This window comes from Papaver somniferum, chromosome 2 (genome assembly GCF_003573695.1).
Source record: "Papaver somniferum cultivar HN1 chromosome 2, ASM357369v1, whole genome shotgun sequence".
NCBI classification, from domain to species: domain Eukaryota; kingdom Viridiplantae; phylum Streptophyta; class Magnoliopsida; order Ranunculales; family Papaveraceae; genus Papaver; species Papaver somniferum.
Genome location: NC_039359.1, coordinates 6,251,795 through 6,276,865, shown reverse-complemented (window position 1 = coordinate 6,276,865; position 25,071 = coordinate 6,251,795). Strand labels below are relative to the sequence as shown.

The window sequence follows — 25,071 nt, the reverse complement described above, 5'->3', positions numbered from 1 at the left end:
AAACAACGACGTCAACGAGAACTTCATCAACAATCGTATGTGAAGACTGCTATCCCATTTACTCATATTATCTACCATTCTATCTATTAAGACATATCGTATGACTATTAATTTCTTACCATATTTCTCATATTACTCATATTACTCATATTACTCATATTTCTTACCATGATGAACTTTGCAAAGAAAAATTCAAGAAATTATGATCTTATCGAATATTAGGTAAAAGAGCAATTTATTGCTCAAGCACTCACTATTAATTTTTATAAGGAGTCGTCAAGTTAGTTTTTCGGTTTACAAATTATTTCGCTCAGTTTACGAACTTATAAAGGTAAAGAGCTAAAAACAACATCCAGTGGGCAGAAATTGGCGGTCCACAATTGGTACGCCAATTTTGGTCCACCCTTAGCTTTTATTTTTTACGAATAAAGTCTATATAAGTACTGTAACAGCACGGTACAGCATCACAGATCCAAACCTCTCATTTTGAATGAATCCATCAATGGTCTTACATTTTTCTAAAGATAGAAATTTTACAATAAAAGATGAAAACATCGATACACCTAGATGTATTGAATCATACAGCACTGACAATGTACAAAATCTCATCTCTTAACTCATCATCATCACTACGAATATTGCGTCTGGGTAACAATAAGATAGCGAAACAGAGATTACCCACAAAACCATCGTCCGCCATTAATAACCCTCAACTTCAAGGTTTTAATACTTCTTCTAAACAAAAACAGTTAAATGCAATGATTTCCTTCACAACTGTCATTCCCTCTTCTTCTTCTACTTCCGATCTCTACTTAACCAGAAATCGCCCGATTTTCCGATACCATCAACGAGCATTCCGATGTTCAGCTTCAGTTTCAGCTTCACCTTCATCCAATCAAATCCAATTTGATCTAAAGACATATTGGAAAACCTTAATTACAGAAATCAATCAGAAATTAGATGAAGCCATTCCCGTTAAGTATCCTGATCAGATCTATGAGTCAATGCGTTATTCCGTTCTTGACAAAGCTGCTAAACGGGCTCCCCCTATTATGTTCATCGCCTCCGCTGAACTCTTCGGAGTTCCTCGCCGCGCTGCTTTCCCTACTGCTTGTGCCCTAGAAATGGTGTGTCTCTATTTTCTACTAAATTTTTTTAATGCAAACTTCTGTTTCTCTCTAGATTTTTACTTTGAAAACTCATTTTCTTGAATCGGATTTGTGATAGGTTCATGCAGCTTCACTGATACACGATGATTTACCATACATGGATAATGATTTTACAAGAAGAGGCAGACCAACAAATCATGCAATTTATGGTGAAGACATGGCAATTCTAGCTGGAGATGCTCTTTTTCCGCTAGGGTTTCAACATATAGTAACATATACACCAACTGATATCATTCCTGAATCTCGAATACTACGTGTGATCTCAGAATTTGCACGGGCAGTTGGTTCAACAGGTATGGCAGCAGGACAATTTCTTGATTTAACAAATGGTAACAAAAATCTTGAATTTGTGCAAGAAAAGAAGTTCGGAGAAATGGCCGAGTGTTCCGCTGCTTGTGGTGGATTATTAGCCGGAGCTGATGACGAAGAGGTGGCGAGATTGAGAAGGTATGGAAGAACTGTTGGAGTTTTGTATCAAATGGTTGATGATGTTTTAAAAGCAAAAGAAATGGAAGGAGAAGGGAAGAAGAATAGGGAGAAAATGAGTTACGTGAGTGTTAATGGTGTAGATAAAGGATTGGAAATGATTGAGGAATTGAGTACAAAGGCTAAGAAAGAACTTGATGGATTTGATAAGTATGGTTATGAAAAAGTTGCACCACTTTACAGTTTTGTTGATTATGCTGTTCATAGAGGATTTGTTGTTGTTGATAATCAAGATGATGTTAGTGATGCTAGAGAGGCTGCTTCTCTGTAGTTTTATCAGGAGTAGTGTGAGTTGTGTCAAGTATACGGCCGTTGTTGTTTACCAACTAGTAATAAAATTTATAGATTTTGAAGTTTGTTGGTTTTGCTCCCACTATGAAATTAATAAACTCAAAATTTGTTCATTTTGCTCCCACTATGGAATGAACAAACATGAAAAATGGATGTTCAAATCAACAAATTTGTTGATTTGAACATCGAGATGGAACAATCATCGCGCGCCTGTGATAAGGACGGGCGATATTCCTACTAGCGTCTGAAGAAATAACGCCAGCGTATGTACTTTCAACGCGCGTCCTTAGTTAGGACGCTAGCGTTTTTGTTAACGACTCCGTGTTCTTTCTAAGAAGGCCAACTGCTCTTTCGATCCCGACAGCATTGTTCCTTTCTTTTCCCTATAAATTCACTTCGTCTACAAACTTAAACTCACACCTTCTTCAACACTACCTCAACATTACACAATTTCCATACCGTCTCTGACTTTTCTTTTTCTTTTCAAACAAAACTATTCATATCAATTCATTCTTTCAGAAAAATTTCATCTTTAACAAATATGGCATTCTCACAACAACGATCACAACAACAAACACCACAAGAAACACAACAATCACAACAAAGGAACACAAGAATTCGTGGTCCCAAGTATACGATGGATGAAGACGAGTCACTTTGAAGAAATTATGTATTATATACATTACATGATATCAATGGTATTTGTCAAGAAAAAAAAAACTTTTTATGGTAAGATTTTACAAAAATTTCGTGAAGAAACCGGTAACATTCATAGCCGTGATGTCGATGGGTTGTGTCAGTGTTTTCACACAATTTCAGCATCCGTTTCTGAATATGTAGCTTTGATCACTCAAATGTGGAACAACAAAAGAAGTGGTGAAGGCGAACCGGATGTGGAACGAAGATGTCGGGAACAGTGGCAAAGATCTCACAAAGGTTCAAGCTTCCAACGTGAAACTTGTTTCACCATTTTGAGGGTGCTTAACAAGCTTAATCCATACTTGATGGAAGGTCATCAAGTGCCTGGAAGATCACCATATGGTCCAATTTTACAGGATTTTCAGAATGGAGGGCCTGCTTCCTCACCTGATGGAACTCCAGGTAGTCAGGATCAACACAATAGTAATCGAGACGTTAACACCAACTGCAAGAGAAGAAGAGAAGGTGGTTAGAAAGCAGCAAGAGACGCAGCCCAACGAGCAGCGGAAGGAGGTTCAAGCGAGTTCAACTATGCTGATCACAAGGCAATAGAGATGCAAATGGAGGCAGATAGAGTCAGGGACCGTGCCATTTCTTTAAATAATCAACAGAAAAGTCGTCTTTCGCAAGAAAAATACTACATGGATTGTAAGCTAAACAAGTTACTCTCCTTGGACACCGGCATAATGAATGAACGACAATATGCTATATGGACTAAGCAAATGGATGCGGCCGAACAACAACAAGTACAGGCCGAACAAGTCCCTCAACAAAAAACTGAAGTCCCCCTCAACAAACTGGCCAGTATGTGAATGTGGAAGACGAAGATGATGCCTCGGAAGAAAACGAAGAGGAATTCAGTCTTGCTAATGAATGAACACGTTTAGTTTAATTCATTGTAGTCGTTTTAATTTAATTCAGTTTAATCGTACACGTTTATTTAAAGTTTGTTTAAAATTACTTTTAATATAATTGCCTAAATTTTAACAAACAATTTTAAATTAAAAAATATATTAATTAAAATAAATAACAACTTTTAATATAATTGTCTCAATTGTACACGTTTATTTTCCTCTTCCTCTGCCTCGGCCCCTCCTCCCCCCCCCCCCCCCCTCCCCCCCCCCCCCCCACCCCCCCCCCCCCCCCCCCCCCCCCCGCTTCTTTTAAATCCCAATGGTGCTTTGTTAAATCTTGTCTTAGTTGTGCATAGATTTCCCGATTGTGGAGTCTGTCAGTGGCAAGTCTATATTGTCTTGTCGGACGCCCACGCTCTACCACAAGATCCTTGGTTAAATCTTCATCTGGAAAACTAGTCCAGGTTGGGTCACGCCTGATTTCTTCAATGACCATGTTATGCAGAATAATACAAGTCAGCATAATTTTGTTCATTTCTTGAATATCTAAAAAGCGCGCCGGCCCAGGTATGATGGAAAACTTCCTTTTCAATATGCCAAAAGCGATAATCAACCTAGACAATTTTTAACTAAAATTGTATATAACTTATAAGGCTTGTTTTTGTTGGAATTCGGTTTACGTACTATCACGGTACATACTAGGTTGTCTTGGATATTGATTTTTGAGATCGTCCAAGAGTTATTGTACTCAATAAGGTTCACGATATTTGATCTAAATTACTGATTGTACAAGAAACATAAACCGTATATACATGTTGTTCAAGGATCATTAAGTTGGTCTACTTGCAGTTGCATTAGGTATTGTCTTATAGGTCCAAACGAAAAAGTTGGTGGTGTATTTTGGTACCCTCGCGTTTTCAATTATGTCATCAAACTCATGAGTTTCAGGAGCAGTTGACGCCATTAAGGTGAAGGGTGTTGATAGTACATACAATATAAATGAGAATGTATAATAATGAAGGGAAATGACTAAAATGGCTAAAAAAACAAACTGAGGCTTATGTAGAATCTAAAGGAAGAGGTGAAAGAGAACTAAACTAAAATCATCATCAAGGATGAGTTTTAAGAATCATCAGAAGATAAGAGAAATAATCAACTGAAGACCAGTTGAGTATGAGAATCACCAAAATGTTGAGTTCAAAATATTTTCACCAAGAGGTCAAAACATGGAAACCATAGTCAAGCCAAGTTCTTTACTTCCGTAATTTGAATAATAATTGTATTGCTATATTGTTTTTTTATATGTAATTTGTTTTAACTTTTTGGTATTTTTTTTAAACAAAAATTACTTTTGACCCGATTAAAAAGAATGTCTAGGCTAACCTCCTTGAAAAGGTGAAATAAACCGGAGCCTAAGCCAAATTTAACGAGATTTTTGGTGGAAAAAAGATGAATCAAAAGGTAAAGGGGGATATATTATTGCATGGAAAAGAGTTTGTATACCAAAATCAGATTTAGGAATAAAAATTCATCATCAGTTCAATATAACTCTTCTAGCAAACTTAGCAAGTAGATTAGTTTTGGAAAAAGACCAACTACGGGCCAAATTGATGGAAGCAAAATATTTTCCTAACGGTAACCCATTTGATTATATGAGATCTTCGAATTTATCCTGGATATGGACTACTATCCAGAAAGGCTTAAATATAATAAACAATAATTTCGTTTGGAAAATAAAAAATGGGGCATCTACACAAATTTGGGAAGATAAGTGGATTCCCAATACTGACTCCATAACAAACCTGAAGGATATAGTTGAACCAATTCCGTAAAGGTACAAGAGTTATTAAATACATAGGGAAGATGGGATACTGTCAAGATCGATTATTTATTCAGTCTGAAAATAAAGGAGAAAATTTTAACAATAACGCCGCATATAAAAGGAGAAGACAAAATCAAATGGAGACATCATCCTTCAGGACGTTTCACGGTGAAGAATATTTATAACTTCTAGAATATTTATAACTTCTTGGTGAATCAGAATTAAGATAATGCAGAAATTCCAAAAAGCTTTACCTACTTTAAGCAGGCTAGCATTCCATAATCCAGACATATCATCGGAGTGTCCTACGTGTAACCTCCAGGCTCAGGAAACTGATTCGGCAATGCCCTTTCGCGAAAAAAAATTTGGTTTTTTATTTCTCTAGACTCAATCAACGCTCAAGTGTCGTCGGATTCAATGAGCAATTGGGTTATGGATTGGATTTCTTCAAAGGTGCTAGTTCATAACCTGGACAAAATTGCAAGAACTTTGTGGTACATTTGGAAATATATATGTTTAGTAGTTTTCGAAGAAATTACTCCGGACTCAAAGATTTTGGTGGAGAAAATAAGGAAATTTTTTAACTCTTCTCCCCAAAAGGATCAGAACACTATAGCTAGACAAAATAATAGCATTTCTAATTTACCTGGTCGACAATATAATATGACCGGATAGTATTTGTGGACGCATCTTTCAGAGAAGAAACCTTATCTATGGGATATACTTTTATCCTTTTTCCGGTAGATCATGAGTCATTCATGCATATTGCAGCAGGCTCTGAAAAAGCGAACCCGGCTTTACAAGCTGAAGCTAAAATTTTAATTATGGCAGCTATATGGCTAATGGAAAATATTTTATCTAGTATTACCATTGTAACATATTGCAAACAACTCGCTGATATCGTCAACAAAGGAAATATGGAGATTCCATGGAAAGCAGAGAACACTATTGAAGAGAAAATTACTATTCTTAAAAGCTTCCACAAGCTTGTGTCCAATTCATAAGAGCAGTTCCTATAGACTCAACAAACTTGAAGTTTGTTGATTTTGCTCCCACTATGGACTCAACAAACATGAAAAATGGATGTACAAACCAGCAAATTTGTTGGTTTGTTGAGTGAGTTGGATCATGTAGTGCGTGCTTGGTGGAAGTCCGGGCGGACTTGGCATCAACGCTGGCGCTTGAGCCAACAACGCTGGAGCTTGTCCTTCAACGCCAGTTGTTACGTCATGCGCCATCGTCCTTCCTTAAAGCGCCACGTTTTTCATAGAAGCGCCAACGGCTCCTTCCATCCAACGGCTGTTGCTCCTTTTTGTTTCTCTATAAATTCAGTTCATCTCCAGACTTAAAACTCACACCTTCTTCATCACTACCTTAAAATTACACAATTTCATACCATCTCTAATTTTTTTTTTTTTTCAAAAAAAACTATTCATATCAACTCAATCTACCAGAAAAAATTTCATCTGCTATAAATTTCATTTCTAACAAATATGACATCCTCACAACAACGATCACAGCAACAAACATCATAACAAACACCACAACAAACACAACAACAATCACAACAAGAAACACCACGAAACACAAGAATTCGTGGTGTCAAGTATACGATGGATGAAGACAAGTCACTTTGTAGAAATTATGTATTATATACACTATATGAAATCAATGGTATTTATCAAGAAAAAAAAACTTTTTATGATAAGATTTTACAAAAAAAATGTGAAGAAATAGGTAACCCCAATAGACGTGATGCCGATGGGTTGTATCATCGTTTTCACACAATTTCAGCAGCCGTTAGTGAATTTGTAGCTTTGATTACTCAAATGTGGCACAACAGAAGAAGTGGTGAAGGCGAACTGGATGTGGAACGAAGATGTCGGGAAGAGTGGCAAACATCCCACAAACAGGGCTTCCAACATGAAACTTGTTTCACCATTTTGAGGGTGCTTAACAAGTTTAATCCATACCTGCTGGAAGGTAATCAAGTGCCTGCAAGATCACGACATGGTCCAATCTCGCAGGATTTTCAGAATGGAGGGCCTGCTTCCTCACCTGATGGAACTCCAAGTAGTCAGGAGCAACACAACACTAATATAGACGTTAACACAAACGTTAAGAGAAAAATATGAGGTGGTCAGAAAGCTGCAAAATCAGCGAAAGACGCAGTCCAACGAGCATTAGAAGGAGGTTCAAGCGAGTACAATTGTGTTAATCACAAGGAATTCGAGATGCAGATAGAGCCAGGGACCGTTGCATTACTATAAATAATCAACAAAAAAGTCGTCTTTCGCGAGAATAATACTACATGGATTGTAAGCTAAACAAGTTACTTTCCTTGATCACTTCAATAATGAATGAACGACAACTTGATGCATGAACTAACGGAATGGATGCGGCCGAAGCTCAACAAGCCGTGGACGAACAACAACGGCTCACATCCGAACAACAACAAGTCCCCCCTCAATAAATTGGCCAGTATGTGAATGTGGAAGAAGACGAAGATGATGCCTCAGAAGAAAACGAAGATGAATACAGTCTTGCTAACTGATTTTAATACTTGTTTAGTTAAGTTTAATTTAATTGTACTCGTTTATTTAAAATTACTTTTAATATAATTGCTTGAAATTTAATTTTAAGTGTAGTCGTTTAAACAAACATCTTTAAATTAAAAAACATAAATAAACTACAACACTAAATTGAAAATAACATCTATCAGCCTCTGCCTCTCCCTTCCTCTCTGCCTCTCCCCCGCACATCGTCTCTTCCTCCTTTTAAAGCTCAAATGTGCTTAGTTAGATCTTGTCTTAGTTGTTCATAAATTCCCCGGTTTTGGAGTATGTCAGTGGCAAGTCTATATTCTTTTGTTGGTCGCCCATGCTCCACCACAAGATCCGACACCAAATCTTCATCTGGAAAACTCGTCCAGGTTGGGTCACGCCTGGTTTCTTCAATGACCATGTTATGCAAAATGATACAAGTCAGCATAATTTTGTTCATTTCTTGATGATCAAAGAAGCGTGTCGGCCCTGCTATGATGACAAACTTCCTTTTCAGTATTCCAAAAGCGCGTTCAACATCCTTTCTGCATTTCATTTGTTGGGTGTTAAAGTACTTCATATCCTTCGAAGACGTCGGACCAAAGCCTACCTGTTTATAAGCTTGAACCATAGTTGACCATTCTGGATAGATTCCGTCTGCTAGATAATAACCCTGAGTGTAGTGATGATTGTTGATGGTGAAATTACAGTGCGGCTCGACCCCATTCTTAAGATCTTCAAACAATGGTGACTTATGTAAAACGTTGAGATCGTTATTTGAACCCGGGAGTCCAAAAAAGGCATGTCAAAACCAACAATCATAAGTAGCCGAAGCTTCCAAAATTACAGTTGGTTTTGGATAATGACCCTTATATTGGCCCGCCCATTCTACCGGACACGCATGCCACGTCCAGTGCATGCAGTCAAGACTACCTAACATTTCTGGGAAACCCCTCCCGGTGTTTTCTGCAGTTATTCTTTGAACATCTTCCTGAGTAGGCTTTCTTAAAAAGGTTGGACCAAAATGCTCGACTATTGTTTCGCAAAACAGTTTGAGATACCTAAAGGCGGTTGTTTTCCTAATACGGATGTAATCGTCTGTGGAATCCGCTGGTACCCCGTAACATAGTATACGGGGGGTCGCATTGACTTTTTGTTCGGGACTAAAGCCTCGTATATGTCGTGCATCATGCTGATAATTAAATAAAGGTTGTACCTGACAAAGCTCCGCAATAATCCTTTGCGTCAAGTTGCGGCTCATGCGGAATCGACCCTTAAAATTCTCATCGGAATACAGACAGTCATGATTAAAATAATCATGCATCAGCTTTTCGTGGTAAAAATGTCGAATCCGCCACGTCCATCTTCTAGTCGCAACTTTATATGGATCTAAAGGCTTTGGTATGATCCCGGTTTGTAATTGCAACATAAAATTTCGTCTTCTCCTATCTTGATCTGCATCTTCATCCATTTGATGCAAAAACTCCATACACATTTCTTCATCTTCTTCGTAGAACATGTCATCCATCTCCATATTCTCCTCAGAAGAATCAAAATCAGCACTCATGGTTGAAAATTGAAAGTAATTGAAATTAAGAAAAGATTGATCGGATGAAAGATTGTTGTGTATTTGTGAGAAAATTCGAGTCGTATTTATAGAGTTGGAAACGGAAACTAGCCGTTCCGGTGACCGTTAATAAGTTGTCGTTGGCGGTCGTGTATCAAACGCTGGCGTCAAAATGGTATATGAATACAACGTAATTCCGCTCTGGCTCCCATTAGGACTTGATTATGGGACTTCATATCCATGGTATTTCCCAGCGGCAGACTGTCAAAATGGTAAAGCTGGTTGTCGAGAACAAATCACAACCAAAAACTAACCCCAAAACGAGATAATGTTGCTGGATCGGAAATTCAGCAAATTGATCAAGAAGAAACTCCGATAAAGACGGGGAACTTTTGCAAAAGATATCTTCTCTTTTGTGGGTCCACGGCAGATATATGCGCATCTTCTAATTGGCCTACCAAGCACCTGGGAATTGGCTCAGCTGTGGAGTTTCGCAAATGGGAAACTCTCAGCATACCAATCAGGGCCTAAGAGTTTCTTTGGGAAAAGGTATCGTATTCTTTTATCTGATTCTACTAGGATTCAAGTTCTTGCAATCCTGATTGTTATTAAACTCTTTTATCTGATTCTACTAGGATTTATTAAACTCTATGGCAATGTATACAAAATACTCCGTCTTTTTTTCATAGAATTCCGTGTGGTTCATGATTGTATGAAAGAGAGAACTGAAGCAGCTGCAGCAATGGAGGATGTTGAAAAAAATCTAGTCAAAAGATTACTCGAAACTACTAACAGTGATATTGAGACTGATATTAGTAGTTCGCCAACATCACCATTACTAAGTAATATTTTTACTAACAGCAGTAATAGTGTATCTACTTCCGATGGCAGTAATCGTGGTGGAACCACAGATACATCGCATCCAAGATCACAACACTCGTTACCATCTACACCATCGCATTCGTATTTGAGTATCAAAGATTTGATACCAAAGAAGGCACGGAAGCCACCAGATTTATATCAAAAGTTGAAAGACATCAATTTTCGGTGGTGTCGAAGAACACTTTTTTGTTACATAATGTCAGGTGAGCCTGTTTTCAAAGACAAAGGAAGTCTCTCTTCTCGTATGTGGTCGTCCAGCTCTCTAGAAGTGGACTCTTCCCTTGCCCATCATCGTTATGGTGGTTCGTTCAATTTCGAGAAGCCTTCATCATCATAATGGTACACATGCACGGTAGATATATGTAAACAGATAGTTACAACAGAAAAGTAAATTTCTTTTTTGCATCTTTTGATGAAAACAGAAAACTGTAAATAAACATTAATTCATCTATATATGCAAGTGTGTATTTTTTTATCCGGATTGACCCTTCGACATATATTATACAAACGCATCCATCTTATATAGCAGTCCCTACTTCAAAGAACTTTATCGAGAAAATAGTTGGTATTCAACTAGGTTTGAAAATAGCTCCATTATTTGGAAAAAAGAAAAAGAAAAAGACTCTAGCAGCTTCTCATCATCTCCATTGGGGTTCCTAATCCAAATTATGACCCCTTGTAAACTAGAAAATAGTTTGATCAGTCTAGAGATTATAATTCTCGCATCTTTGGCAGCATTCGAAGGCAATATCAACTGTCATTTAACTCAAATCCAACTAATTAGTCCAACTGGGAGAGTAGAGTTACCAATTGATTTCCAGACTCATAACCGCTTGCTAAGACCATGAAAGAATCGATGTTTTCTCCTTCGTGAATGTCTTCCCTGCGAGACCTTTGACTTTACATAAGGAGCAAAATGCACCTGTATCAAAGAAAACAAAAAATTACAATGTGTGCTTTTAACTAGGCATAAAAGTAAACTATAGATCGTCAGTGGCACAAGTAAACTATTACTATGAATAACTTTTCTTCCTCCAGATATGTTTTACTGGCGGAGGCTACTTGTATCGGAAAGATGAATTATATACACTACTGATTTCTGATAAGTGATAACTAAATACACTAATAACCTGAGACAAACTCTATTCAATGAAAATATTTTGCTCGTTAAAAAAGATGCAAAATTTGTAACTTCACAAATATAGGCATGCTAGATGCTGGATAAATAGTCACAAATATACTTGTATGTGGTTACGGGAAAATGCGTTAGTAGAGAGAGTTCTCCACAAAGTAGAGCCTCTCCCAGACTCCCACTTAGAGCTGTACAGAGTTCTTGGTGGCGTGTGGCTGAGAGAGACCATGGACGCTCGACAGCCAGTCACAAGCTTGCCTGGCCCGTTTGACTATTATAGTAGGAAGACGCATGCTTTTACACAAATTTTGTGTCCGGCCTGCCCGACTATCCAAAAGTCCCACTCCCTCCCCCTTTCAACATTGCGCACCATAACAATAATCCAAAAAAGTTATCAGTATCTGTACCTGAGAATTGTTACGTATGCCGAAGTCTTGAAGCACAGACTTGTCGTCTATTAGCTTCTCATTGTGGTACGAAAGACAGAAGTTGTCCCAAACATGCCTCCTGTACACCAGCCAGCCACAAAACAAAACTTATCAAAAGATCATAACTGATCAATTACTAATACTAACCTATATCAAATCACATTAGCAATTTCTCGTACGAGAACTACTAAACAACATACTTGAAAGGATTTCATATCTCAATCATGGTTAACGTAAAGCTATTAGACATCAAAATGGGTTTAGAATTCATTAAGCAGTTAGTGATAGAATCATAGAATATCTTTTCCTACGGGAAGCTCTTTGTTGCTTTGCTGGACTAAGCGAATGCGAGAATCAGCAAAAACCTAGAATTTGTGAGAATCTAGAGACTAAACCATGCTTTTCTAATGGAAATTTTAGAGCCCGTCTCATGAAATTTAAATTTTACAAAATGTCATTCATACAGATCTGAGATCAGTGCTATGATTTCAGTTATTATTCCATCTAACTGGTGTAAATTTGGTTGAGGCATATAAACAAACGCTTCAAATGCAACAATGTAGAACAAAGCCTAACAACTTATTACAGGAAGGGTTTACCATGAAATATGACGATGACCCATTTTTGATTGTTCAATTTCATTTGTTTTCTTCTTGATTGCTAACTTCAATTCCTTTAGTGTAGCTGAATTCAACACCGCCACCTCTTAACCGCCAAAATAAACCCAAAAAATTTCAGCACTTCCGTAAACCAGTAATCTCGTACTTTCAAATTTCATGTAAGAAGTAATAAAGTTAGGGTTTAGAAAGTACCAAAGGAAGTTCCATCCATTTTAACAATGGAGATTCTCATAGCACTGCCTAACTCTAAGTTGATCAGAGTGTCAACGTCAGTGAGATTAGGTTTCCTGGGCACATCGGAAAGTATAGGATCATCAAGAAGAGCTGAAAGCGTTGATTGTAATCGAGCTCTCTTGGCATTACTGCTGCTACTATAACCCATCACACTCTCTTCCTTCGCCATTCTCTCCTCTCTCTCTCGTTTCCACAGAATCAGAAAATTTGTTCCTCAGCTACTACTGTGCGCCCAAAGTTATATATAGAGGGGCTGAGTAGGAGAGTTTGGCCACGAGGGTAAAGAAAGGAAAACCATACGCGAGACAACAATCAGCTTGCATGTTGATGAATGCACCAAAGCTTAATGGGCAGTACCCAGAACAAAATTTTTAGAAGTAAGATGCCGCAATAAAAAAAAGATGAAAACTTTTTATGTGTCAGTCCAAGTCGGAGGGAGACGAGCAGATTGCAAAGTTGGAGTTGGTATGTTGCGAACGTTGACATCCAATGGAAGCATTCGATACTCAATTTCATGACTTTGATCATCTCTTCAACTATACCAGCTCTCCTTGCATACCTCTCTCCCATATCTTGGTGGTTCATTCTGTGCTGACACCAGATTGAAACTTTCAACCTGTTCATTTCATCTACATCCCTCACCACAACCATTGGAGCAGGATACCAGTAATCCAACTTTCCTTGGATAAACCTGCCAAAAGCATTGAGGAACACTTGAAAAGAAAATACTTTAGGTACCGCAGCAAGTATTTGGACATGAAAGAAAAGAGATTTTACCCTGTGATTTTCTGCTTAAAGATGGCAAGCTTTTCAGCTGGTGTTGACAAATGGATGCCAATGTCGATAGATTCTCCCATATCAGGACTTCGATAGTAATTACCAATGCACATAGTAGCGAGAACAGTATTTGGATATGTTATCTTTTGATTGTCGAACCTTAGAAACACAGTGGTCAGAATATTCATCTCCTCAACTACCATCTGAAAACGAGTTTGTTGAGAAAACACTCAACAAGGTCATATTATCATTAAAAAAAATTTACCTGAACTCCATCAATTTCACATCGATCTCCAACATCAAATGGGTGCATGACAAACAAAAATATGATTGATTCGAACATCGTCTTGCAAGTATTACCAAATATGAAGACTACTAAGAGGAGTTGTGTTGCCAAGAATCCCAAGAGATGGACAGTAATGATCCCAAGAATCAAAAGCCAGATGATCAAAATAATGACTCCAACAACACAGTTCACTATATGATGTAGCTTCTTTACTGCAGTTTTCGTATCGGTTAAAGTTAATGCCAGAGCTCTTCTTTCTCTAAATGCATTCACCTGAAATGTTAAGCGTTACCAAACACGCAAAACATTTATCTTTTTGCAAAGAAATACGCATACAGTAACGCAGAGAAGAGAAACAAGTGGGGCATTAAGAAACTTACCACCCAGTTCTTGAGAGGCTTTCTTGCTAACCCTCTTGGTCTTGGTCTCCTTAGCTCCTTCAAAGAGATTTATTGTCTTTATAGCTTCATCTTCTCTCATAAAATTCATCAAATCCTGCAGGTAAATGTACCTGTTACAGAAATATATTGAGCACTGAGATGAAAAACAAGTATAACGGTTCATTTTACAGATATGTCGAGATCACTCTGGAAATCTATAAGAATTAGACATCCATAAGAATAGAGAATGCTTACTTGGACCCACGTTTGGCAACGTTATTGAATATATTGTTTCGCCTCACATTCACTTCTGATCTGCATTTTTGTCTCATCTTCTCCAGTTGAATCCAATATTCGTTCATCCAACGTTGACATGACTCCATGCCGAACTATATTCATCAACCTTTTCATGTTCCAAGCAGAGATATTTTTCTGGTTTAGTTTGTGCAAATCATCAATGGTTATACCCTGCTCAGGTGTCTGTGACTGCTTAGGAATTGCTCCCGAAAAGCCAATCCTGGCACTTCTTTGTTGAATTCCGCTGACTCTTCCGCTGCTCATAAACGCCGCAGCCCTGAGATCAGCAGGCATAGTAGCCCCTGCATTTTGAAGCTTTCGAACTTCAGCCATGACTCTGTCATCCTCTTCTTGACTTCTCTGGATCTCAACTAAAGGCGGAACCGAAAGTGCTTGAATCACATACTGATTAAACAACGAATCTTGAATTCGATCAAAGTACGTACTCATGTGAAATGATGAAGCTAAAACCTTAACAAACAGGGTTTTCACAAGCCATATCAAAGTACCCTCTAAGAGACAGACTATAATCTTAGTTACATAAGGCAAAACTTTGTTCTTCACTTGTCTCTCTACTGTTTTATCAAACATGAAATGCCATGCCATTAGTACAAGACCTAACCAGAGACAGTTCTGAACAGCTTTTCTAACTCCATAAACAAAATATAAAACCCGTTTACGTAACAGAAAATTACGCTCGATGAAGAAAACTACAATGCGAATCCCCCAACCAGACAACAGTCTTCCACAGATTAAAACCAATATCAAAAGCTCCCATTTCCAAAGATGAAGTTCCCATGAGGTTTTCTTAACTATTGCAGGAATCAAAAGACTACAAATAAAAGCAGCCAGTATTAAAATAAGACTAACCCACTGAAGAATTGTTAACGCACTAAAGTTAGCTTTTCGAAACTCACCCGGAAGATCTTCATCAGCAAAAGGATCTTCTTCATCCTCATCAATACTAGCTTTTCCTATGAAGCCAGATCTCAGTGCCCCTGAGGTTCTCCCAATAGCACCACTTCTCCTAATATATTGATCATCAGGTGGATCCATCAATCTAGACTTAGTTTTAGTTCTCAATAAACTTTGGTTTGTTTGAAATGAAATATTAGAAGTATTTCTCAAAAATGATTTTCTGTTATATAATCCACTACCAGTACCACCACCATTGTTGGTATTGCTGGAATTATGATCAACTTCTTCTTCCGAAGATGTTCGACTACTAAGCCCGTTAGAATCGATTTCGATACGGTCTTTCGATGATGTGAAGTCATAAAATGATACCCTAAGTTCTTTAGATTGCTGATGAATGCTGTTGTTGAAAACAAAACCTATCAGCAGCATTACAAAATTCACCACTACCACTTACATTATTATTATCCTCATTCCAAAATTCTAAACTAGATTTTCTCCAATGACGACTACTAGTATTATTAGTCTCATTGTTCTTCATACCATTTCCAGAATCAGTAACAACAAAATTTAGATCGTTAGGAGTGTCGTTATTACCATCAATCTTGACAATCACTTCTCGCCGATCATCTGAATCCATCGGGGATTCTTCGTCGTGGTTATGATGGAATAGAATTGGTTGTGCTTCATGATGATGTTCATCAATATCTCTTCCTGATATTTTTCTTGAATGTTTATATGAGTTTTGTGATTTGAATGGTCTTAATGGATCCATGCAGCAACAATGACACGGTAAAGAAGATGAAGAAACAGAAAACCAGAATCTAAAATGAGAAGAGGAAGTGATGACTAACTAAACATCCAAGCTGTTGTGTGATTGACCTGACCATATAGGAGGAGGAAAATGTTTTGATTTTGGTGGACACATTTATCCTTCAACTGATTCAGTGAGAAGCGCTCAATGCATGGACACGCGTTCGTCAACCATTTGCTAATAAGTTGGTGTTTCAGTTAGTTCAAGGACGCTACTGAACAGCGCTAACTAACGGTCTGACTTCTGAGTCTTTCTTTCAAGATGATCGACATGTTCACTTTTAACAGTTTTTTCGTATCTTTCCAGTTAAGGATTCTGTTATCCGGAATCCAGATGTTCAATGGGTTAGTTAGGGTTGACTGGTTGGGGATATTTAGTCAATGTCAATCCGTGGTAGCTGGGGCCAGGTTATGGATACTGTGATCACCGTGCACACAACTATATACTGCGTGAATCAGCAAAGGTTACTTAAATTCCTTGACCTGCTGTTTAAATTCACGGACACTGGTGTTTCTTTCTAACGAAAACGACGTAGTCACAGTACACATGAACACAAGATAATAAAGATAGCTTTATAAAGAAAAATGAACCACAACGGAATTGGCCATAACTTGCCAAATAAAAGAAAACAAGCTGAACTGCATCGGTCCTCAGAGGATATACTGTACAGAGCATAAAATGAAGGGAAATGGAAAAATGGCTCAAATGATTAAGAGAGCATACATACACGATTATAAACAGTAACCCGCCTGTTCTTTGCATAGTTCAATTGTCGCCTCTTCTCATAACTGCACGCAATGCCATGTTCAGTTTTTCGTTCTCCTGCCCATCAGTCCCGACCTGTTACATAAACTAATTAGGGTTTCATCTGAATACATGTAGGGTGCCCTAAAAACTTAGAAAATTATCATACTCTCTGGGTTGATTGTACGATACCTCCTTGGCTATATCTTGCAAGGCCTCTATAATTTCAGAAAAGTCGGGTCTTAAACTCGGATTCTGTTGCCAGCAGTGTTCGAGGAGTCGCACAAGCTTTGGATGAGTGTCCTTGGGAATTGTAGGTCGAAGACCCTAAGTAGCAAACAAGTCATAACCAAGTATATTTACTATTTCTTGAAATTTCGGACATTCTATTGGTGTAAATGACTGAAGTCATAAGTGAGTATCTGATACCTTTTGCACCACACCTACAGCCGCTTGTAAGGGAGTTAAATACTCGTAAGGAAGCTGCAAATTACAAAGCAAATATTAGCAACAGGTTACTGAAGGATTTTCCCCAAATTTAGTTTTCATACAAAATTTTACTTGACTTTTTACCTTTCCAGTTAGCATCTCCCAAAGCACAATCGCGAAACTGAAAATGTCCGCCTTGTGATCATAAGGCTTGTGCTCTATGACCTACAATGAATACCAAATAGTAGTAAGAGAAGGATAAGGAGGTAGGAGATAATGATTACTCCAGAAAAGATACTTAGCTCTACATGTTATAGTTGCATCGAAACCTAGGTCATTTAAATTCTTAATAGACAAGCTGCAAGGGTCTGAATCATAATGTGCACAGAAACCAACATGGATGGTATATATGAATGTCTAAATGTTAGAAATTTGACAAATGCAATGAAGTAACATAAGTTCCTGTCTGGAAAAAGATTCCGAATGGTATGCCTACTGCAGGCAACTAGAAGAGAACACTAAGAATGCTTACCTCAGGAGCCATCCAACGATATGTTCCAGTCTCTGCAGTCATCACTCCAGATTGAGCTTGCACTCTTGCAACCCCAAAATCAGCAACTTTAACAACCTGAAGCACGGAACAGAGGGTATCTGAGGAAAACGGAAGGATGTATAGAAGTAGAAGAAATAAAACGAACTATAGAAGGCGGAGTAATATGTTTAAGTTATCGTGTATGCAGAGCAAATCTTACTTTATTTTCATCCATTAAAAGATTAGCAGCTTTTAGGTCCCTGTGAATTATCTTATTCTGGTGCAAGTAGTTCATTCCCTTTGAAACATCAATCGCTACCCTGATCACAGACGGAAGTTTAAAAACCCCCTTTTGCTTGTGCAAAAAATCATATATACTACCACCAGACATGAATTCTGAAAATACAAATAAAAACCCCAATGTCAAAATTGAAAATTGTGAGCTGCAGGAAGTAATAAATATAAGTTCAGATGACCAAGGCTAATGATCTCCACGAAGTCATTTAACTTCTTTACCTGTTACAATGCACAAGCTTGGAGGTCTTGTACATGCACCAATGAATTGGACAACATTCTTATGCCTGACTTTCCTGCAACAGGCAAAACGAGAAAATCTTTAAGAACTCCCCGGAGTTTGAAATGAACAAATACTGACTAGGAAAAAAAGGCAAAAATGATATCTTAATATTTAAAAAGCATACTTATTTTTCCAGGAAATAGGAACACCAAAATAAACTACAAGATAAACAAATCATCTAGGAAGATGGAGAAATCCAATGCAGATATAATACTACACATACCTCATAATATAGACCTCTTGAGCAAACTCACGCTGCATTTCTGCACTTACACGCTCAGCCTTCAATACTTTAATAGCCACTTCCTGGGTACAGTAGATACCCTTGTACCTGAATGAATTAATATAACAAATCTGAGCAAACATTCACATGTCATTATAAAATGCATGGAAGACCTGGAAGGACTTACAGATCTCCGAACGACCCAGAGCCAACTTTGTTTTCAAACGTCAACAGTCTGGCATCGATTTCCCAGACATCAGTCCCATCACAAGGTATTTTCACATGATCAGGGACTATCTCCATCTCAGTTTGCTCGTTTAAATGTTCGTCATTGGAAGTCATTGGGTGATGGTTTGACCAAGACTGATTCTGCAATATTCACATAATATATCAACAAAGAATGTCGCCATAATAGAAACCTCGACAGCGGCAGTGCAAGCTCCACCATCTAAATGTAAGATTAATATCAAGGTTGTCCATCAGACACAATTTGCAACCAAGGATAAGACAATAAACAAAAAATGCAAATCAAGAACTCCATGCAGACACTTCACGAACTTGAGCTCGAATTTGCTGGAACAAGAAAAAATATGTGATTAACTGAATAAAGATATTCAGAAGGATAATGCATTGGCTAGGGAGAGTACCATCAACAACAAACACAAAGAACCAATTGCCGAAAATTAAGAACACCATGGAATGGGTTATCAGGGAGACGTGTGATTTAACACACAAGCATACATAAAACAGAAGGAAAATTTAAAGTTATCAGCAGGGTCTAGTTATTGGGAACAGAACATTATGAAAGTAAATGAATGTCCAAAAGTAGTGGAGAATAGAATGACAACACAGATGAGATAAATTGATAATAAATGTCTTGATCAGAAATTAGCTAATTCAAGGGGAAATTTTAAGTAGCTCTAACAGGGAATAAGACAAAGCTGATAAAAAACACATGCATCAGTAGACTGAACACCAATTTCAGCATCAATATGAAATTTTTTAGTACAGTATTGTTTGGATTCCATAAGAGATACACTTACATAAATAGTCAAAAATCTAAAGTTGCTAAAGAAATGTGACCCCATATTATTAGAAACTGAAAATTACCTCAATCCTCCAAATTTCCTTTTCCACAACGTTTTTTAGCCGCTCTATTTCCTAAAAAAAAACAACAAACAAACATAGAGTAAAGAATAGTTGCTGAATAGTGCATAATGTACCTTGTTTACTCAAATGGTCAGAAATGGAAGTCTAAACACCTCGTACAGCTTTATTTGCTGAAGTTAAAGTTCAACAATACCTCGTAAGGCCAACCAGAAACCACAAAAACATCCAAGGAGTAACCATCCGTCGTGGAAAAAGCATGTGCCTCTTGGATGTTCAGACCGATTTCAGCAAGTAAAGCAGTTAACTGCAAGTTTAACATGGAAGAGAATCTTGAGATGCTCCCAAGAAAGCACAGAAAAGAAAAAGAAAAAAAAACAATTGCAAAACGATAGACTTGTTCAGAAGCCACCAAGGGAAGTTTCAAGCTCAATATTGGCAAATTCCAAGGGGGTTACGGTGCATTCAACTCAAATGAAGGTGTTTTAAACTTTTAGATGGTTGTGGCATCAGAAATTCAAGGTAAGTGCATAAACAGCAAGCCAATCTTTAAATTTATTTCAAACAGGTGGCCCTTGGGTCAGACTGTAACAGATGTACCCACCCGAATAGTTGTCAATACCAACTGGAAGATGAGAGTTCATATATTCTATCCAAATACTAAAACTGTAGAACACTCGAGTAAACAAGCTAGTGTACCTGGCTGAGAAGTTTTGGCTTGTCATCCGCGGAAAACGTGATTTCATGCATAGACCTGCATGATTACCAATTAACCCAATGGCATGATTAAACACTTGGGGAAGATGTATTACTTTGTTAAAATAAGAAGGAACAAGAAAAGAATCCCGATGTGTGTGAACCAAAACAGCATATAGAACAGATGGCCTAACAACAACGCCACCATGTGAAGGGGAAATGTTTATTATGTAAGTACTTCGGCCACATATTTATGGTAGTAAGTCTATAGCAAGAATAATTTCATGCAACTAGAAAATCGCCTAAAAAGAACACAGAACAATTGCATAATTGCTAAGGCACGACATCGAAAATAAATTCATAACTAAACCTTGGAGTTACACGTTGATAATTGTAGACTCAGTTTCGTTTAAGTATTTACCCTGCATTGCATAAACTAGCATTTACAGTGCTATCTCCATCTGGATCATGTGATTTGTCAGCTACAAGCTCAGGGGCTTCGAGATTATGCGACGAACCAAAGGAAGGTTGTGGATGAATGCTGAAGTGTTAACAAAAGACAACCATTGCAAAATCAGTGAAAAAAACTAAAAGTTGGGAAACAAGGAATCTGTCTTTACACTTGGACGATTTTATTTTGTGACATTTACTCTAATAAGCTCTTTGCCTATTTGTACCTCTAGGATGGTTCGCTTTTATCCTAACCTTTGCATATCTCCATTTACCTAATTTCTAATACATGCTCGATACTTCAGTAATCTTGTCTTCTCTTATCAAATTCTCTACATTTTCCTTCAACTTAACTAAACTAAAACTGGGTCTCAAAGTTTATCTTTCATCTCTTTCTTGCAAGGTGGAAAACAAACGGGACAAAGGGTCACGTCTTGCTTTTAAAGGTCATTAAACAAAACATATACGTAGTAGTATTTTGTATGAGAAAGCAGAAGACAAAAAGAAGATACCTTTGTCCCATAGTGTGACTAGTACTTTCAGTATCGTCATTAGTTGGAGAGTCGGGGAGCGAAGAATCAGTATTGTGTCCATCAAAAACTGGAGAAGCCTACACAAGAAATGAGATAAAAATCCCCAAAAGTTATCAAATAACTATACAAAATACGATATAACAGCAAAAACAACCACAGCAATAGTGTGATAGCAGAAATACGAAAGAAGTTCCAGAAAACATAATTAAAGATCCTAATAAAGAGAAATAATGGTAATGCTTAGTTGAGAATTCAGCAAGTCATCGTAGGCTTTACTTGTACTAGGCGAATTTCAAATGCGGGTCTATCGGCAGGATCATGTGCCTGTAGCAACAACCTCTTGTGTATTAGAACATCTTCAGCCCTCTCCACATTCAAATTCAAAGCATACCTAATTGAGGCAAAATAACAGTAAATTAGAGAACTCCCATTACAAGGAACAAACTTAGGGCATCAGTTTTTACAATTACAGTACGAAACAGCATCCAATTGAAACTAGATATTAGTGCCCAATTTGACAGTAAAATCCAATTGGCAAAACTAAAAATTCAACCCTAAGAACATCACTTGAACGGAAGAACTTTCTCGAGCATCATCAAAATACGACGATCTTGAAATAAAAATTGAATATAAACATAAAAAGCTCAATTGTTGAATTATTTCAGACTTTTAGATTCCCCTTTCGACTCCTGAATTAATAATCAGAAATAACACAAAATCATTAAATATTTGAGGTTGAAATAATGATTACCTAGCAGGAAGTCGATTAAAATGAGCCCAAAGTTCATCATCAAACCCAGGAAGATTCACTTCATCCAAATCAGATTCTTTAAGTCTACGAAGAATTTCGTTATACACTTCGAGTTTCTGTCTATGATGTCTAGTATTATTTGGTGATGATTCAACTGTTCTACTGTTGCAACTCTCATTATCATCCATCGCCATCAAAACTCAATTTCCTCTGATTTTCACTTGAGATCCGACCCCAATCTTCAAATTCAAAGCATACCCAAATTGAAGAAAGAAAGAGAGACAGTAAGAAAAAGTTTATGCCAGGATATCAGAGAAATTCAAGAAACACTAGAATCACAAGAAAAGATCAAGAGAATTCTCATGATTTTTGATTTTTGGTATAAGAATTTGTTTATATCTACTAATAAAAGTGAAGAAGAAGAAGAAAAAACACAGAAGAAGTTGTACTTGTCCTTCTTCTCAGTGTTTCTGTGTCTATAAATCTCAAAAAATGTTTTTGTAAGCTTGGCGGAATGTTTAACGGCGTTGTGTCCAATACGCACCCAAGCTAATGTCTGACGTGGAATCTAGCTGAAAAAAAACGAAATTGTTTATGATGTCAGAGTGTTTTTAGTATATAAATAAAAGTTTTATATATTAATTAATTCGTGATGCCATCTTACTATATTCGACTCTTTACTTTATAATCCTCTTCCCTTATCGGGTTCTCCAAATAAAGAATGTAGACAGATGAGTGGAGGAGTTAGCAGGGCGGATCAACAAACGATCTCGGCTCCTGGTTTGGCTATTGCCAACTGTTTAAGCAGATCTGTAGTCCTCTGGACCATCACAAAATGGTAGTCCTCGTCCACCAAAAATAAAAATGATGCTTTTATTATTTTCACATAAAAACGATGCTTTTATTTTTTTCACAAAATATTAATCACACGAGAAAGAAAAATTGACAGAAAGGAAAATATACGGCATTAAGAAATATATTACAGTAAAACTTTTAGTAAACAATAGGTTTAAGTTTGGGACCACTTAATTCTTTTTTTATTTTATTTTATCGTCGATGAAGTGGATATCAGCTTCAGTATTGAGGTTGTCATCCATGTTGAAGTTGTAGTAAAGATTGAACCAGTAACTTGTTATATTGAGAGTGTCTTGCACATTAGTGGTCTTGTTTTCAAAGACTTTAGTGTTTCTCATTTTATATATAGTCATCCCTAAAGAGATACCCATTATGTAACCAACTCTGAACTAGCCGAGGGAGAGAGATCTGGACTTTCCTGTAACCTGAGATCCATTGGTGATGCAAACCAATTACTTGAGCAAAGGGGCAGTGGATTAACAGATGGACCACTGTTTCAGCTGCAGAGTTGCATAGAGAACATTAGGGGTGTAAATAATACCCGAAAATACTCGGCCTGCCTGTATCCTTCCGAGTCCGCCTGTACCCGAAGTAGCTCAAAGCCTGTTATGGCCCGTCATGGACCACCTGGCCTGGCATGGATAAATTTATTGGGCGGTTTCGGGCTTTGCGATTAATTATGATGCCCGGCCTGATACCCGGCCTGAAAGCCTTCTATGTGCCATTAATCATTTAATATCCTCTTAAAAAGACTTAAAAGTTACAATTTTATAATTGTCAATTTTGTGTCAAGAAAAATAAAATATATAATTGTTTTTACTTATAATTAACCTTTTCAAAACATTAATGGTAATATATTTTCTTATTAAAAAGTTTATTGTACTCTAATTAATTATTTGTTATAGGCTAAAATTAAAAATTTGTCAGTGTAATTTAAATATAAAATAATACTATCACTTACGATATGCGATGTTGGAAAGGAAAGGATATTGTATTTAATACCGTTCATTTGAAAATTTAAACTTTAAAAAAAAAAATTCAAAATAGTGGCCTGTCCGGCCCGATCTGGCCTGCCCGTATAAAAAGCGGGCTTTGGGCGGTCTTTGGGTAGCAAATTATCTACTTGTGCCCGGCCTGTCCGGCCTGAATTTGTTTACGGGCTCACAAATATTAAGCCTGGCCTGCCCGGCCTGTCTTAGTTTTTGGGTCGGGCGGCCCGGCCTGCCCGAATTTACACCCCTAGAGAACATTTTGGGGATAATGTATCAACAAATCTGTTACTTTTTGTAGCTACTGCAAGCCCATTGTGAATGACTCTCCACACAAAAGTTTTTATTTTTGGAGTTGTTTTCTTTGTCGACCATAATATTTTCCAGGGGAAGATATTTTCACCAGAGTTGGATGATTCACCTTGATTGGATTGAAGAAGTTTCTGTCGACCATAATATTTACCATGAGTAATAAGATTCCAAATGAGGGCGTATGCAGCAACTGTGTTTATTAAGACCTGATAAATGAGTGTCGCAGTGTATTCATGTACTACTTGCTGGAGAAAATGAGTTATTTAATAAATGATTTTTTGGTCTTGTTGTGGTTTCATCTCATGACCTAAGGGTCTAAGGATACTCACTCATTTTTGAGTGAATGAAATGGAACCTTTAGTCCCACATTGTGGAAAACTAAAGAGGTGCTCCACTATATTACCATGTTCTCATGGATATGTTGTAAAACAATGTGGGTGGAGCGGGTGTGTGGGGCGAAAAATACATGTTTCAACCCATGCCCATGCGCGTGTACCAAGCACCAAGTCTGTGTCTACTTGACCCATGCCCATGCGCGTGTACCAAGCACCAAGTCCGTGTCTACTTGAAATTATTTTTTGCAAGTTTTTAACTTGATAAATAATTTATTTAAGAGTTTTATTTATGGAAAAAATTCATTTTTTGTGTTTAATTATTTTACAAGAAACAAAACTCGT

General features: G+C 37.4%; 3 protein-coding genes and 1 pseudogene across 4 annotated transcripts; 1 reads left to right on the top strand and 3 right to left on the bottom strand.

Moving 5' to 3' along the window:
- Positions 1-530: 530 nt before the first annotated feature.
- Positions 531-2,015, top strand: LOC113346765 (heterodimeric geranylgeranyl pyrophosphate synthase small subunit, chloroplastic-like). Its single transcript, XM_026590273.1, has 2 exons — positions 531-1,127; positions 1,228-2,015. Exons 1-2 carry the CDS (start codon positions 546-548, stop codon positions 1,924-1,926), a joined length of 1,281 nt encoding a protein of 426 aa, XP_026446058.1. The 5' UTR covers positions 531-545; the 3' UTR covers positions 1,927-2,015.
- Positions 2,016-10,368: 8,353 nt separating this feature from the next.
- LOC113346764 (U11/U12 small nuclear ribonucleoprotein 25 kDa protein-like) lies at positions 10,369-13,036 on the bottom strand. Of its 2 annotated transcripts, XM_026590272.1 has the most exons (5): positions 12,686-13,036; positions 12,473-12,578; positions 11,853-11,952; positions 11,121-11,235; positions 10,369-10,636 (listed from the first exon to the last, which is right to left on the bottom strand). In XM_026590272.1, exons 1-4 carry the CDS (start codon positions 12,894-12,896, stop codon positions 11,137-11,139), a joined length of 516 nt encoding a protein of 171 aa, XP_026446057.1. In that variant the 5' UTR covers positions 12,897-13,036; the 3' UTR covers positions 10,369-10,636; positions 11,121-11,136. The 2 variants fall into 2 exon arrangements, with proteins under 2 accessions (XP_026446057.1, XP_026446055.1); XM_026590270.1 differs by lacking the exon at positions 10,369-10,636 and having other exon boundaries at positions 10,727-11,235; positions 12,686-13,035.
- Positions 12,998-16,604, bottom strand: LOC113346762 (annotated as a pseudogene).
- Positions 16,605-16,743: 139 nt separating this feature from the next.
- Positions 16,744-22,725, bottom strand: LOC113346763 (serine/threonine-protein kinase STY46-like). Its single transcript, XM_026590269.1, has 16 exons — positions 22,239-22,725; positions 21,764-21,878; positions 21,467-21,564; positions 20,926-21,045; positions 20,508-20,562; positions 20,005-20,115; positions 19,812-19,862; positions 18,889-19,070; positions 18,702-18,809; positions 18,418-18,491; positions 18,122-18,297; positions 17,902-17,997; positions 17,514-17,594; positions 17,370-17,423; positions 17,133-17,267; positions 16,744-17,036 (listed from the first exon to the last, which is right to left on the bottom strand). The coding sequence occupies exons 1-16, from the start codon at positions 22,430-22,432 to the stop codon at positions 16,962-16,964; spliced, it is 1,725 nt and encodes a 574-aa protein (XP_026446054.1). The 5' UTR covers positions 22,433-22,725; the 3' UTR covers positions 16,744-16,961.
- Between the last annotated feature and the right edge of the window lie 2,346 nt (positions 22,726-25,071).